Source organism: Lissotriton vulgaris, chromosome 11, assembly GCF_964263255.1.
Source record: "Lissotriton vulgaris chromosome 11, aLisVul1.2, whole genome shotgun sequence".
NCBI classification, from domain to species: Eukaryota; Metazoa; Chordata; class Amphibia; order Caudata; family Salamandridae; genus Lissotriton; species Lissotriton vulgaris.
In genome coordinates, this window is record NC_141699.1 from 33,085,587 (window position 1) to 33,101,919 (window position 16,333).

The 16,333-nt window shown below is 46.9% G+C and overlaps 1 protein-coding gene across 1 annotated transcript in view; it reads right to left on the minus strand.

Annotated features, from left to right (window-relative positions):
- Window positions 1–16,333, minus strand: part of GLT1D1 (glycosyltransferase 1 domain containing 1) — a 499,139-nt gene that overhangs the window by 150,403 nt on the left and 332,403 nt on the right. The window contains exons 9-11 of the mRNA XM_086942676.1: window positions 12,369–12,412; window positions 11,508–11,628; window positions 8,162–8,260 (exon numbers count right to left, since the gene is read on the minus strand). Of these exons, the coding sequence (XP_086798802.1) occupies window positions 8,162–8,260; window positions 11,508–11,628; window positions 12,369–12,412 (264 nt within the window). The remainder of the gene's footprint in view (window positions 1–8,161; window positions 8,261–11,507; window positions 11,629–12,368; window positions 12,413–16,333) is intronic.

Here is a 16,333-nt window from a genome sequence, read left to right on the forward strand (position 1 = left end):
CATTCCCAAAAATAATCAGGCGCAGGTCCAGGTCCCCACTGATCGGCACGTCTCCCTCAGTTTAATTATCATTTTGTATCTCCTTCTGGTCTACATTGACGTTCTCAAAGAATATGTACTAACTATTCATTGGATAACAATTGCTACATTGTGGTTATTGGACTTAATGGAACAATAACGAAGTTTTCGGTTTGTAATTTTCTTTATGACACCTTGTACCAGTTATTGTGTCTGATGCAGTGGGACGCCATTGTGCATGTGTTGTGGGAGTGAATGAGTATGCTTCTGTTGGTAGTATGATGTTGGTAATGTGTATGTTGTTGCGCCTGGGCACCACATGTATGTACAACTGTTTTCTGATCTGGTATTGTATTATAATATTTAAAATAGAAGAAAATTGTGGTGTCTTTGGAATGCCATTTTTTGCTTGCTCTTTGAAGCTCTCTGGTATTTTTGATCCGGTGTCGCCCCTCTCTGCTTTTGACAGCATGTTAAAAGTCGAGTGGTTGTTTTGGTGAACTGTAATCTGGATTTCAGCACTTCAAATCCCAGTCCGGGCCTCTGTTTCCCCTTAAAGCCCCATTACCTAGCTTGGGCCTTGCCTGTTCGCTATGGTGCCCTGGTCCTTCCTCACCTCCTGTTTGGTGTTTTGGGAATGTGTTTGGAGGAGATCACTTTACAAAAGGCGCTGCAGCCTCTGAGGGATCCCTCTAACCCAAGGCCTGCTCCCAAGTGACAGCAGGCTCTCTCGATAGAGACAGGCCAAAGCGGGCCCTCCAACTCCCAGGGGTGCTCCCCTCCCGCTGTCCGTGTCTTTTTCCCGCCCCTCCCGCTGATGAGGTCGCCGCTCTCGTTTCTCTTGTGCCTGGAGAGTTTGGTGGTGTATTAGGAAACTGTTGCCTTTTATGCCAGGTCCATGATGGGCAGTGGAACGAGTGCTAATGAGCCTGGGATAGATTGTTCTTGTTTCTCCTGACAGCTTATGTGTGCTGATCAGCGGCATGAGAGGTAAGTGCCGGTCTTGGGGTGGGAGGTATTTGTAGCATGTTTGTTTGTTGCTTATTGTTAGCATGCATTCCACATCACTCTTAAACACACTACCTCACAACTTTACTCTCTCTCTATCTCACCAGCTCACTCTCTCTCTATCTCACTACCTCACTCTATCTATTTCTATCTCACTATCGCACTCTCACTACCTCAATATATATCACGACTCACTCCCTCAAAAATTCACTACATCACTCTCTCACTAACTCACTCTCTATCTCACTACCTCACAACTTCACTCTCTAACTCACTACCTCACTCTCTCTCTATCTCACTACCTCACTGTCTCTCTTTCTATCTCACTAAGTCAATTTCACTCTCTCTTTCACTACCTCACTCTCTCACTATCTCACTACCTCACAAACTCACTCACTGTTTCTATCTCACTACCTCAGAACATCCCTCAACTTCTACGCTCCCAAACGCCAGCTTCGATCGACCGGCCACGCCCTCGCCGCCGTCCCCCGCATCCGAAGAGCCACCACAGGGGGACGGTCCTTCTCCTACCTCGCCGCCAAGACTTGGAACTCCCTCCCGACCCACCTCCGCCTGACCCAGGACCACCTCGCCTTCAGGAAGCAACTCAAGACCTGGCTGTTCGAGCAGTAGCGGACCCCCCCCCCTAGCGCCTTGAGACCCTCTGGGTGAGTAGTGCGCTATATAAATGCTTTGATTGATATAAATGCTTTGATTGATTGATCCCTCTTCCTCACTACCTCACTCTTTCACTACCTCACTCTGTCTCGCACTACCTCACTTTCTATCTACCCCTCTCTCACTACATAACTCTCTCTACCTCACTACTCCACTCTACCTCACTACCTCACTATCTCACAACTTCTCTCTCTCAAAACATCACTACCTCACTCTCACTACCTCACTCTCTAGCTCACAACTTCACTCTCTCTCTCTAACTCACTACCTCAATCACTCTCTATCTCACTACCTCACTCTTTCTATCTCACTAACTCACTTTCACTCTTTCACTACCTCTCTCTATCTCATTACATCACATCACTCTATGCTTATATCTCACTACCTCACAACATCCCTCTGCCTCACTACCTCACTCTTTCACTACCTCACTCTCTATCTCACTACCTCACTCTCTATCTACCTCACTTTCTCTCACTACCTCACTCTCTCTCTATTTCAATACCTCACTCTCTCTCTGCTAATGCAATCAGTATCACATATGCAAAAAAAAAGCTAATGCCAATACAAATGACAATGCCATTTATTTAGGGATACAAAAAAGATAAAAAAATAATGAGCAATACCAATAGCTCTATCTACAATATTGCCGAGACCATTGCATTGTAAATGCTTGTTTGTTTTGAGAATCTGGTCACCCTAGACTACTAGTACCATGATTTGGTTGGGCGTCTACTGTTTAGAAGGAAGACACACCCAGTTTCCAATGTTTACTATTCCAAAATCCCTCGTGGACGGAGAGGAGGAGTTCCCTCTCTGTCTTTCAGTTCACAAACTTGTGGAATCGTGGAAGTAGAGTTGGTATGTTCACAGCAATCAGAACCCTCGTGGGCATTAGTCGCTCACGTGTGAAGGGGGCGGGGCCTCTGTTCCACTTCAGTGGTGCGCGGTAAACAGCACTGTGGAAGCACGTTCCTTTCATTTTGGAGAAATCAAAGTAACGTTTGAGAACATCTGAGTTTGATTACTGTTTAAGTGCAGAGAAAAGTGCATTTGCCCTGCTGGCAGTGAACGCTGTTAACTGCATTTAGTTAAAAATGTTAAATAACTTCTATCATACATTAAATCTTCAGTGAAAATAAGGCTCACTTTATCAAGAAGCTCAAACTTTTAAACGCATTCTGTTTCAGAATTTTAAGGACTTTTCCCAACAATTAAATCTTTACAGAAAAATAAAGCTCAGCCTCGCTTTGTTTATCAAGAAGCTCAACGTGTCTTTGTCTTGCTTGGCAGTGAAAACTGTTAACTACACGGTTTCAAAAGTTAAAATACTTTTACCAACAATTAACTCTTCGGAGATAAATAATGCTCACTTAGTTTTTCAAGACGCTGCAGGAAAGTGCAAGAATGAATTGTTTATACGGGTGGATCCGTGAGGAAAGCACTTTCTTTGGCAAATACCAACTCGGATCAAAGGACCGTTGACAATTCTTTCAAATTAACAAGCGCTGAGGAAAGCGTCATGAACTCGAACAGTGTTAATGACGCATCGGGCGAGGAGGGAAGTGCAGATGTTTGAGCACTCAACGGCACAATGAACAAGCACTTATGCAAGCGCAGTCGCGTGATGAATTTAAGGTACCACTAACTGATAATGCCGAGGAACGCGCGCTCAACTTTGAGAAGACCTTCACAAGACGCAATCATAGCTAGAAAATGGAAGCTATGTGTTATTTTTGTTCATGAGAAAACATTGTGGAAAAAGAACAATCATATCAAGTCTTTCTTCTCTCTAAATTTCCTGAAAAATATTTCTACATTTCCTGAAAAACAAATAAGGACCACATATTAAGAAAGCGAATCCACGTCCGTGAATATAGATTTTCAAGACATTTATTGAAGGTATCAGTAACTAGTACATACATTATATATGATTATAGAATTGAGGACATGTACATATTGACCTAATTTTTCTTACATTTGTAGATTCAGAGCTCCTTTCAGCAGTCCCTTTCTCTCCTCCTTCCCGCACCTGGCTTCTCAGGGGTCCGGTGAAAGTTTCTTTCAGGAACCCAAGGATGCCTGGTGGGGGTCCCTTCGAGCATCGTGATCCTGAGAAGCATTAGATTCAGACCGAGCAGTTCCACAAGTGACCCCTTTGGGCTCTCCACAGCCACGCTTGGAGTGAACCCCTGTCTAGGACGAACCACTGACGACACATAGAGGATGGACCACCTCAACCAGCATTGACTCTACATAGGGAGCCCCCAACCAGCTGTTGATGACTTGAGGACAGACCACGTCTGCTTACAGGAGCCCCCTGAGTCGACTGGCAGGACCCTGCGTTACTCTCAGCTCCAGCAGAAGTCAAGGCCAGGGTGGGAACGCTCTCAGGAGCCATGCTAGCCACTCTCCGCGCCCTTGTGTGCAAGGGCTTTGATGTAATCAATAAGAAGATGGATTCTTCAAGATAGATTATAAGTTACTTTATTAAGATAAGATGTTAAGATATCAAGATAACCTCATCAGGAGCAGCTGTCCTGCTGCTCAGCCCTCACCAAACTGACATTCACCAAGCACAAGCATTCCACCCATCCAACATTCCACAACACAGACATTCTAGCTGAGCAGCAGGGAGACTCAAGATACAACATATCTCCCTTCGTTATGGGAACAATTGCAATGAACTATAACAGATGAATTAATTAAGATAATGAAATACAACATATCTCCCTTCGTTATGGGAACAATTGCATTGTGAAATATAACAGATGAATTAATTAAGATAATAACCACATGTGAAGTACACATAGCCACAAACTTAAAACAATGCACATATAATGAGCAACTTACAAAGAAGAAACATCCTGAATCGCTATACCACGATTCACCCAACAACAAAAAGAATACAACCCGAGACGAGACCCAAGATACAACAGACTTCTTCCAGTTGTCTGCGCTAGTTGCGCATGCGAGGGGAACTAGAAGCTGAGGGCAAGAAAGTGAACTGACTGCAGCAGCTGTTCCAGGGAAGGAAGATGGCCGAAAGGCGGGCACTAAAGAGACCACGTTCGGACCAAACTAATGAGTCTTCAAAGAAGCGAAAGAATCCTTCTACAGAGGAACAAGAGAATATAAACCTCCCCCTGTCTGTGGGCTCATTTGAGTTGCAGAGACCTGGACCCTCATACATTCCGCGGGCAGGGGTAGGTGGTCCTAATTATGAAGGCCACGCTGCCGAAAGGAAACTGCCTTTACCTGCTCCCCCAAGTACTCTGCGCTCTGGCCTGAAACCGCCTATCAAAAGCCAACCCTCAACTCTGAGCCGATCATCAACGCAACGAAGGTAGGTGCCGCTGGTCCCAACGACGGCCAAGGCGCCAAGAGGCGGTGGAATCTGCACTTCGGGTTGGCGGAAGAGGCGCCTCATGCCAGGCGGAATCCATCGCTCCTGTCAAGGGCGGGTGATTACACACACTGTACAGTCGTAGCTCACCCTTGGGTATGGTGGCCCTGAGCAGTCAGGCTTATTACAAAGGCAACGCGTAAAGCCAAGGCACAGCACTCCACAAGAGTAAATACACGTCACGTCACAAAAGAGAGACTTCACACCAAATGTAAGTAAACATTGTTTGTAGTCAACACACACATTAATCAATGCAACATGAATATCAGGTATTTCTGGCCATAAATCACACTTGTCAATCTTACTGGCAGTACTAGGCCCAAGCGTGTTGATAAGATGTCAACACTATCCACACCTGAGAAAAGTCCTATCCTAAACCCTACACAGCACCCTATGTGGTGCGATACATTGTCAGCCCTATGCCCAATGCCACAATCCTAATTCTGCAATATCACACAGTCCATGCGGGTAAAACCAATGTGAAATGTAAAGTACTTTTGGCAGGAAATCAATGTATACACCAATACAGCTGTATAGTGTTGAGAATCACAGACGGTTCACAGACTGTTACTCACACACACACACACACACACACACACACACACACACACACACACCCTCACTCTGCACCGCTACACAGTGCGACAAGTACCAGCGCAGTCTGTACGGAACACTCTTGTACACACACACGTGACACCCAATGAGGCTCATGTTGGTGAGACCGTTCTGGGGGTGCTTGTTTTCTCATTCTGGTGTGGGTTGTACTCCAGTTTAATGGGGAACTAACACCGAACTGTGTATAGTTGGTCCCTATCTACTGAGGGACAGACAAGTTGAAAAATGACGACTAGAATGACTGCCAGGGTCATTACCAGCGGCTGAGATCGTTTCAAGCGCTTCCACCCTTCACTTGTTGTTCTTCTCAGCGCTCTGTCTCTGTCTGTGGAATAAAAAAGTCCCAGTCTTCTTAAGACATGGGGTGAGGAAGATATCCCACAGAAGATGGGAGACTTGTCTGAGGATGATTGAATGGTGGGCTATGCGGCTTATTACCATAAATGGGGGGTCGCTGGTGGGTGTTTTCTGGCATATGCTGGCCTGGTGGCAGCTGTTCGCAGAGGCTGGGAAGGGCAGGGTTTCCACTAATCCTGGGCGAAGTACTACGCTACGCTCGAGTAGTTTGCGAAGCTTGCGCTACTTTGCATTACGCGAATTACACGTTGCACAGTGCAAACACGCGTAGAGTAGCCTAGCGTAGCGGTCATTTTTTGCTTGCTCGCGGTCCTCAACGTCAAGTTGGTGGCCACGAGTGAGCAAAATGAAATCCCGGTGAGACTTTTTCCTCGTTCGCGATCAGCAACATCAAGTGCCGATCGCAAGCGTGGAAAATAAACCTCCCAGCGAGATTTTCAACGCAGGGAGGTCAGGTTTCTCATTGCGAGTGGTCGCGTATGCTCGCGACCGCTCAAGATGAGAAACTACCAGTCCGCATTGAGAAAGCTGCCGCTCAAGTAGAAATCTACTCGAGCGGCAGAAAATGACCGCTTGTATTGTGCAAGATGCGGTTTGCACTGATTACGCAGTGCGGACAAGCATCGGCACTGTGCACTCAGTGGGAACAGCATTTTGCACAGTGCACTACGCAGTTCGCGTAGTTCGTGTAGCACTACGCCTAGGGTTAGTTTCCACGAGAACCGGAAACACATGTTAAACCAGACCCTTCCGGACATGGGAGGAGAGGGCAAACTCATCACTCAAATGAACTCATTGCGCAGTCCACGCACGGCTGCCCATCAAACTACACTAAAGACGCAAGGGAAGGTGATACGGCATGGGGTCAAAGGAGACGGAACATCTGTGTTAGGTACTTACACAAGAGTTACACGTTATGCACCCCTGAAACCATGAACACGGAGGGGCTCCGCAGCCAGGGATGTATCAGGGCCTCATGGAGAGGGAGAGGTTTTGTGATCGGAGCATCGGGATCTTGGAAAGCCCAGCCGCTCCACCTGAGAAGGATGAACGGCCTGCCCTGCAGGTCTTCAGCAAAGCCTTAAGCACCTGGTATTTAGTTCCCTATGAACTTCGGTCAAGGCCTTTCTGCTTCTTTTCTGACAACAAGCGATCTTTTCCGAGATTTTGGGTTTCAGGTGCCGTCGAGCTAGCGCCAAGATACCTTCGGCTAATCGTGCGCTTCCTAAAATCAATAAATACATTTTAAAAAGAAGCCACCCAACATCTGTGTCACATGAGTTCAGGTGAAACCCCAGCACGAGGACCTGTTTGGGGAGATCCTGTGACCGTCACCACTGGGCGACGTAAGGGTTCAATGCCCCGGGGCCTCTGGGCTCAGCCGGACCCCGCCTCGCGCCCATGATGCCCCAGACACGGCTCTTGACATTAAACCCCATATAAAGGGACCCCACTCCCCCCCCTTACCCCCACACACCTGACATTAAACCCCGTGTTACGGGACCAACCCCCGCTTCTTCTTAGCCCATCTTGATCACACCGCAGTCGCATCCGACCAAGCGCCTCCTAACGCTGGTTTCAGCGCCAGGCGCTGTATGAGTGCGTCATCCACCAGTATTTAGGACTGATGATAGTGCTTCAATAGGGTCGGTTTATCTTTTCTGCTTCAGCTTCGTGATGAACAAAACTACAGTCCTCTGCCCTCTGGGAATAGTCTGGCATGTGTGTCCTCCTTCTCTACCCAGACCTCGTCTACGACTTCCAGCCCGCAGCTACCTCCCCACCCCCCCTTAAAGCAGCACCCCACTCCCCCAAGGGCAGACGCTCAGAAAACTCCACAGCCATTCTTTGTGGATACCTCGCAGGGCTCAGGCACCCGCTGAAAGTCACAGGCTGGACTAGGCCGCGACTGACTCCGCCTTTCATCAGCCTAAGGGTGAAAGGTAAGTACTATTGCATTGAGTATCGTGTTTCATCACATCAGTGACGTTTCAAATGATAAAAACAACATATAATGCTACTTCATTACTACAATAACTCTTCTAACACGTCAAATGATCAAGGTGGCTTTTCGCTTACCTGGGGGTCTGAGAAGAGCAGCCCTGTGTCCTCGTGGGATACGACTGCAGCGTTTCCGGGGATGTTCCTTGCCAGCACGGGCACCCCTAGATCCATGGCCTACACAAGGGGGTGGAGCAGACACAGAGATCAGAGGTGTGTGTATGCAGCGTGTCACATACGTGTCCACACATGTCACTTCTCTACACAGAGGAGCCCTGCAGAGGCCGCCCGGGAATAGGACATTTTACATCGCATGCGTTTACAACGCATGCGATTACAACGCAGTTGTTACAACGACTGCGTTGTTACATCGTAGTACATTACAACGCAAGTCGTTACATCGACTTGCTGTAGAGGGCGCTCTGGACTTAGGAACAGAATAAATTACTATTCCAGCTCCAGTGTGTGCAACAGCAGGGGAGGTGTTGGAAAAGTAAATCATACTATTCCTTATGTTAGCGTGCCTCCTACAGCAAGTCGATGAAATGACTTGCGTTGTAATGTAATGTGATGTGATGCGATGTAACAACAAGGTCGTTGTAACAACCGCGTTGTAATCGCCTGCATTGTAACGCATGCAATGTAATGGCTGTTATCCCTCCCCAGTCAACAACACTTAATTTCAGACCCACATATGCAGCCCACAGAAGGTTTAAATGTCAGGGGCCGGGCTCCCTTGCAGTGAGTCAGAATGGTTTGCAGGGGGTCAGGCTCGTTTGCATGGGATCAGGCTCACTTGCAGTTGGTCAGGCTCTCTTGCAGGGGTCCGGGCTCGCTTGCAGGGAGTCAGAATCGTTTGCAGGGGATTTGGCTCTTTTGCATGGGATCAGGCTCTCTTGCATAGGGTCGGACTCTTTTGCATAGGTTCGGGCTCTCTCTTTCAGGGGGTCGAGCTCTCTTGCAGGGTGTCGGGCTCTCTTGCAGGGTGTCGGGCTCTCTTGCAGGGGGCCAGGTCCGCTTGCAGGGGGCCAGGCTCGCTTGCAGGGGGCCAGGCTCGCTTGCACGGGCCGGGCTCGCTTGCAGGGGGCCGATGCTAGGGACTGGGCTCGCATGCAAGGGGCTGGGCTGGCTTACAGGGGGCTAGGCTTGCTTGCAGCAGGTCAGGCTCACTTGCAGTAGGCCAGGATCTCTTGCAGGGCGTCAGGCCAGCTTGCAGAGGGTTAGGCAAGCTTGCAGGGGGTCAGGCAAGCTTGCATTGGACCACGCTTACTTGCAGGGGACCACACTCGCTTGCAGGATACCAGGCTCGCTTGCTGGGGTAAGTCTCACTGCAGGTGGTAGGCTCCCTTGCAGCGGTTAAGGGTCGCTTGCTGGGGACCATGCTCACTTGCAGCATACCAGGCTCGCTTGCAGGGGACCATGCTCACTTGCAGCATACCAGGCTCACTTGCAGGGGACCACGCTCACTTACAGGGGACCGCACTTGCTTGCAGGCTACCAGGCTCACTTGCATGGGGTCAGGCTCGCTTGGCGCATACCAGGCGGTCAGGCTCACTTGCAGCGGTCGAGGGTCGCTTGCTGGGGGCCACACTCACTTGCAGCATACCAGGCTCACTTGCAGGGGACAATGCTCACTTGCTCACTTGCAGAAGGTCAGGTTCACTAGCAGAAGGTCAGGCTCACTTGCAGGGGACCACGCTCACTTGCAGCATAAAAGGCTCGCTTACAAGGGTCAGGGTCACTTGCAGTGGACCACGCTCACTTGCAGGGGACCAGGCTCGCTTACAGGAGATCTGGCTAACTCACAGCGGATCAGGCTCACTCGCAAGGGGTCAGGCTCGCTTGCTGTGAGTCAGGGTCACTTGCTACGCTCGGTCACTTGTTTACAGGAGCTCATAATAAACATTTCCCCAGTTCCACCCTGCCTGCAGAAGTGAGTTGCAGCCTGCACGCCTGCACCACTGGACCTGACGAGATTGATGCTCCTCACACCTGTACACTCTGCAGTTTGAATGAAGTCTGCATGTTGCAACACTCGGCTCACCGGTGGTTGACGTCTGACACACGATTAGCTTCCACGGCAGACATGCAGCAAACAAATCTATCCCTTACCGGGGCAGGGAGGGGTTCCTAGTGCTACAGACAGAAGCACTACGGTGCCAACCTCCACAGATCTCGTCTCATACCCTCGATGGAGAAAACATACTGTAAGAGTAGCAACTCACCCAATCGCTATGTTTTGGTAAATAGTAATGCTAATAAGTTTTATATATTTTAAATGTAAAAAAAATCACTATTAATATTATTGTGAATTAAATATTTAATTCAATTAAATATATTAAATGATTTTTCAAGATTTATTAAAAAAAACACAAAGTAAAATGATTATATTTGTTATGCCTTAAATTACTAAAAGTTATGTACAGCATTAATTTATATTAATGTAATTATTTTAAAATTGAAATCGTTATTAAAGGATTTCACAATAACATTATATCTGATTTATTTACATATTTTTTAAACATTAAAATAAATGTGTATATATATTTAAAAAGTTACAATAAATTAATTCATTTTGACATTGTTTTTTATGGGGTTCTATTTTTTGCCCCTGTGTCAATTCTTTTCCATTGGGAGGTTGATGCAGTACCTGTAGGTGGGCAGGTGTGGTGCTAGACTTACTCCAAGGCTGAGGTGAAGTACATTTTCAACTGTTCAGTGGACTTTTTGGCTGTACTAACTTTAAAAGTGTAGTTTGTGAATAGCAGTGGGCTTAGTCTTTTGAGGGTGTAGTTTTGATCTGCTGTCTCGCCCCGAGCTCCATCTCACTCCTCCCTAAACCCTATCCATTTCGTGGTATATATTGGTCATTTTTCCATCACTCCCCTGGTCCCACCTACATGGGCTACTGAGCACCAAAGTTCCAGATATGAGGATCTCCCCATAGAAAAGATAGGAGTGGTGGAGATGCAACTGTAGGTTTGGGAATAGCCTTTTGTAGTAGGCACTTAACGCAGTACAAAATGCAGTTCTGAATCGGACCCTCAGTATCCTTCAGGTGCAGATGACATTACGAGTGGAGAGGTGTGGTGCAACGGCCAGGGCAACTGACTACGGAGCACAGGGTTCACGGTTCGATCCCCGGCTCTGGCGTCCGCTCAGCTCAGCACCATGTGACTCTGGGCAATAGCTCACTTAATTTCCACGATGGCCCTCAGTGCCTTGAGACCCGTAAGGGTGAGTAGTTTGCGCTTTACAAATACGGATTTACATTTACCCCCTTCTATGAGCTCCTCCAATGAAACGGTTGAGATCATCTTTACTCTGTCCAGTTGACCACAGAAGAACGTGTCACAACTAGACGGGAGAACAGGGCACCCCTAGATTCCTTCACCCGCACTGCGCCTTAAAACTGCCAATTTACCTCCAGAATTGACGCAGACATTCCCTCTGAGATGGAGCTGTTGACCACAGCGAAGCAGCACTTCATGACCGCCTGAAGGTCTCGTTGAGGCATCTCGCGCACCAGTTGCACCCCAGTTGCCCTGGAGACAAAGAGGCTGCGTACAGTAATTCACATCCTATGTGGATCCTACCCGCTTAACATTGCTTACGGACCAGCCTCTCAAGAGGGACCGGTGAAACCTCACTTGCTATCTATTACCCGATGTGAACTGATCTGCGGCACCACAGAGACATCTCTTAGCATCCAACATGGACCAATAATGATCAGCGGGGAGACACAGCGTGCAGGCGGAAGGAAGCACAAAGAGAAGGCAGATCCCAGCAAGCAAACAGCAAAGCAGCATGAATGCAGCCCATAACCCCAGCAAAGAGCCTTAAATGGAAAATTGACAGAGCCAATTGAAATGTACAGTGAGAAAGAAATATAGCCACGGAGGGAGTCAGGGATGTCTCCCGCCCTCCCCGCTGCCGCCGCCTTACAAGTCTGCACAGTTATGATTCAATACCAGACTGCCTATTTTTACTGCCTTCACACCAGCGCCCTCCCACAGATCTCCTGCCGTGTGTTCTGCAATCCAATTACCCTCCGGGCGAAATCCAATAATCCGCCGCCGCGTCCCTCTTGACCCCATCTCTGGATAGGGCTGGTCGGTGTACCTGCTCGTCTCTACTTCGGCATAAAGAACCTATTCCTTTTAAACACGCCGTGCTCGCCAAGGCACCTGGCCCCAATTACACACGGCTCAAGAACGCAAATTGAAGGGAGCAGAGAGAGAAGAAAGACAGCAAGTCCTACAAGGTTCTGGCAGCGGCCACCTACCGGCTAAGCTTTGCTTCAACTTCACTTGTGAACAGTGCATCAATCTAGAAAGAGACAAAGGACAAAACATGAGGACAGGAGGGTGCAGCGGAACCTCAGAGTGATCACACATTGCTGCATTTGAACGGTAATCAACGATCAATTTACGAACTCTATAAGGTTAGCAATCAAATGTTAGTTGCTAAATCAGGACAGGCGTCAATCATCAACAGTTACATGAAGTGAACCAATCATGGAATCAGGACACGCGTCAATGATCAACAGTTACATGAAGTGAACCAATCATGGAGTTAGGACACGCATCAATCATCAACAGTTACATGAAGTGAACCAATCATGGAATCAGCACACGCGTCAATCATCAACAGTTACATGAAGCGAACCAAACATGGAATCAGGACACGCGTCAATGATCAACAGTTACATGAAGTGAACCAATCATGGAATCAGGACACGCATCAATGATCAACAGTTACATGAAGTGAACCAATCATGGAGTTAGGACACGTGTCAATCATCAACAGTTACATGAAGTGAACCAATCATGGAATCAGGACACGCGTCAATCAACAGTTACATGAAGTGAAACAATCATGGAATCAGGACACGCGTCAATCATCAACAATTACATGAAGTGAACCAATCATGGAATCAGGACACGCGTCAATGATCAACAGTTACATGAAGTGAACCAATCATAGAGTTAGGACACGCGCCAATCATCAACAGTTACATGAAGTGAACAAATCATGGAGTTAGGACACGCGTCAATCATCAACAGTTACATGAAGTGAACCAATCATGGCATCAGCACACGTGTCAATCATCAACAGTTACATGAAGTGAACCAATCATGGAATCAGCACACGCATCAATCATCAACAGTTGCATGAAGTGAACCAATCATGGAATCAGCACACGCGTCAATCATCAACAGTTACCTGAAGTGAACCAATCATGGAATCAGGACACGGGTCAATGATCAACAGTTACATGAAGTGAACAAATCATGGCGTTAGGACACGCGACAATCATCAACAGTTACATGAAGTGAACAAATCATGGAGTTAGGACACGCGTCAATCATCAACAGTTACATGAAGTGAACCAATCATGGAATCAGCACACGCGTCAATCATCAACAGATACATGAAGTGAACCAATCATGGAATCAGCACACGCGTCAATCATCAACAGTTACATGAAGTGAACCAATCATAGAATCAGGACAGGTGTCAATCATCAACAGTTACATGAAGTGAACAAATCATGGAGTTAGGACACGCGTCAATCATCAACAGTTACATTTAGTGAACCAATCATGGAATCAGGACAGGCGTCAATCATCAACAGTTACATGAAGTGAACCAATCATGGAATCAGCACACGCGTCAATCATCAACAGTTACATGAAGTGAACAAATTATGGAATCAGCACACACATCAATCATCAACAGTTACATGAAGTGAACCAATTATGGAATCAGCACACGCATCAATCATCAACAGTTACATGAAGTGAACCAATCATGGAATCAACACACGCGTCAATCATCAACAGTTACATGAAGCGAACCAATCATGGAATCAACACACGCGTCAATCATCAACAATGACATGAAGTGAACCAATCATGGACTGATACAACTACAAAGTCATCCGTTAGAAATGAGTGATCCTTTTTAGATTGCTTCAACTGAAAGATAGCCAAGCTCTAATCAATGAAAAGCAGGCACTAGTGACAATAAGTGATCAATCAGCAAGTGCAATGTGAAGTGAGCTACAGTGCTACAGCGCGCGCAGCACTGGAGACGCTACCAACATCACTAAATTTGCACTTACATTGCAATCTTTCCAGTCGTTACTCACTGACTAGGAAGGCCAACTCCTTCAATTCTCACAAGTCAATTTCCGCTCACACAACTGGAATTTGATACAGATGCATGAATGAAGAGGTCACCGACCACACGCATGCCAGAAGATGGATTCCGCCAGAGTGCTCAAGCAGCCATTCAGAGTGAAGCATGGTGCGCAGGAGGTGGTCAGGGTCAAAAAAATAAAATACAATAAAATTGTCTATTAAGTAAAAAACACAAGCAGAATTTCCTGGAGCAGATCCCATGGAGGACGATATCCTGACATTAGTGTCATCTAATAAATGGAATAAAAAGACAGGAAGTTACAGGTAGAAACACTGACATGTGCTAGAGAGACCAGGAGAGCGTTGGAGGACCAAGTCAGTTATACATCCATGCGGAGATACACATATCTGGCTGGCACACGGGCTACACGCGACAAGAGAGCTATTCTGCGATAAGAGAAGGGATGAGTGGGAACGCTGAACACTAGTTCCCCACAAAAATACAAAAAGTACCCTGGGCAGCCTCTCGCTCTCTGCGTGCAGTGGTAAACCTGGGGTGAGATGGTTCTATGTGTGGGTGAAGTCATCCCAGATGTAGAGTCACGTGACCAATGCTTCGGGGTCTGATGTCTCTTCTACAACACCTGGATGTCTGCAGCGCTTTTACAAAAATCACTACATTTATTCCCTTATTACAAAACCTTTTTGACATCAGAATGGCCCAGCAATTACGGAAATGAAAATTATCCCACGGCGGGGGTGCAATAAGTAGCATATTACAGCTCAGCGGTTAGTTAACGAGTCCTTTCACTACAGAGGCTGTAGCAACCTGAGCAGGTGTTTTCAATTGATTTTGGGTGGAGGTCGGAATCATTGAGACATGAAACTTGATGGCAAAACGAGTAAAATGTAATCTTACTTTACCAATCTGAAAACAGTTCAATGCGATGGGAGTATGGAACCGACTCACTATAATGGCACCGAACCAAAGAACACATGTATGTTCACTGGATGGTTTTTTGGCGTGATAACAAATAGAGTGAATTGGACCCTTGCCCAATAAGAGATGATGGGTGCCCCTGAAAGCTCAGATGTAACACGGGGGTCGTAGGTCACAGCTGAGTCCTTAAAATGCTCTGGTGTCCCTGTGGTGCAACATGACATACTATTCTGACACCGGCAGGGTACTTTATCCAACAACCTGCTCAACCCGGTGAAGGACCTAAAATGATAAGGAGAGACCCCACAAGGTATGTTACTGAAGGCGCATGGCACTGTTGCTTGTATAGTACCCCAACCGTCTCTTGCTTCAGTTGTGGGTTGGCTAAAAAAAAAAAGTTTTTAAATTGGGGTTCTCTTCGATGGGTTTCTTTTACATTTATTGCAAGACTTCCTTCACAGAAATTTTTTTTATTTTTATGAATATTCATTTCTCACTCTTTGTGTATGATTTAATTCTAAAAGGACAAGTGTCCAGCCTACAATACTGGTCTTTTTTTTTCCTCATCAATTTTTTGAGTTGACCAGGTTCAAGAACAGGGCAGCCGGCCGAAAGGTGTTTCACCCACACGTGGCCTTTTTCAAGGCTCAGACAGGTAGAGCAGATAGGATACCTCATCCAGTCAGGACAACAGTCACTGTTGAGAGGTAGATCGCTACAGTACTGGCACTGCAATGAGCCTTAAAGACAGTGTGGACAGTCCGCCAAGCTCTGTCCAGCATCGGATAGATTAAGTTGATGATAATGAAACACTTCATGCGCTGTTCACGCTCCTGCAGGCGCTTTCAACCAAGCTTCGGCGCTCCCGGACAGTCCACGCTGCAACGTCAGAGCGGTTGCTAAGAACCGTTTGGGACAAGAGCCCTAAGCAACATAAACAAATGGAGAAGGTAGCCCCTAAAATAAAATAATAAAACTGGCATTTGTAGGCAATTTGTGGCAAATATTTTACACCTGGTGGCAACAGGGTACTCGACCACGCTTGGACATCCCCTAACGTGCCTGTCATTGTTTCATAATGTGCTTATTATGGAATGCATCATAGTACCAACGTTGGTGACATTGTCTTTATCCACACATATATGTGATGGTTCAGTACAAATA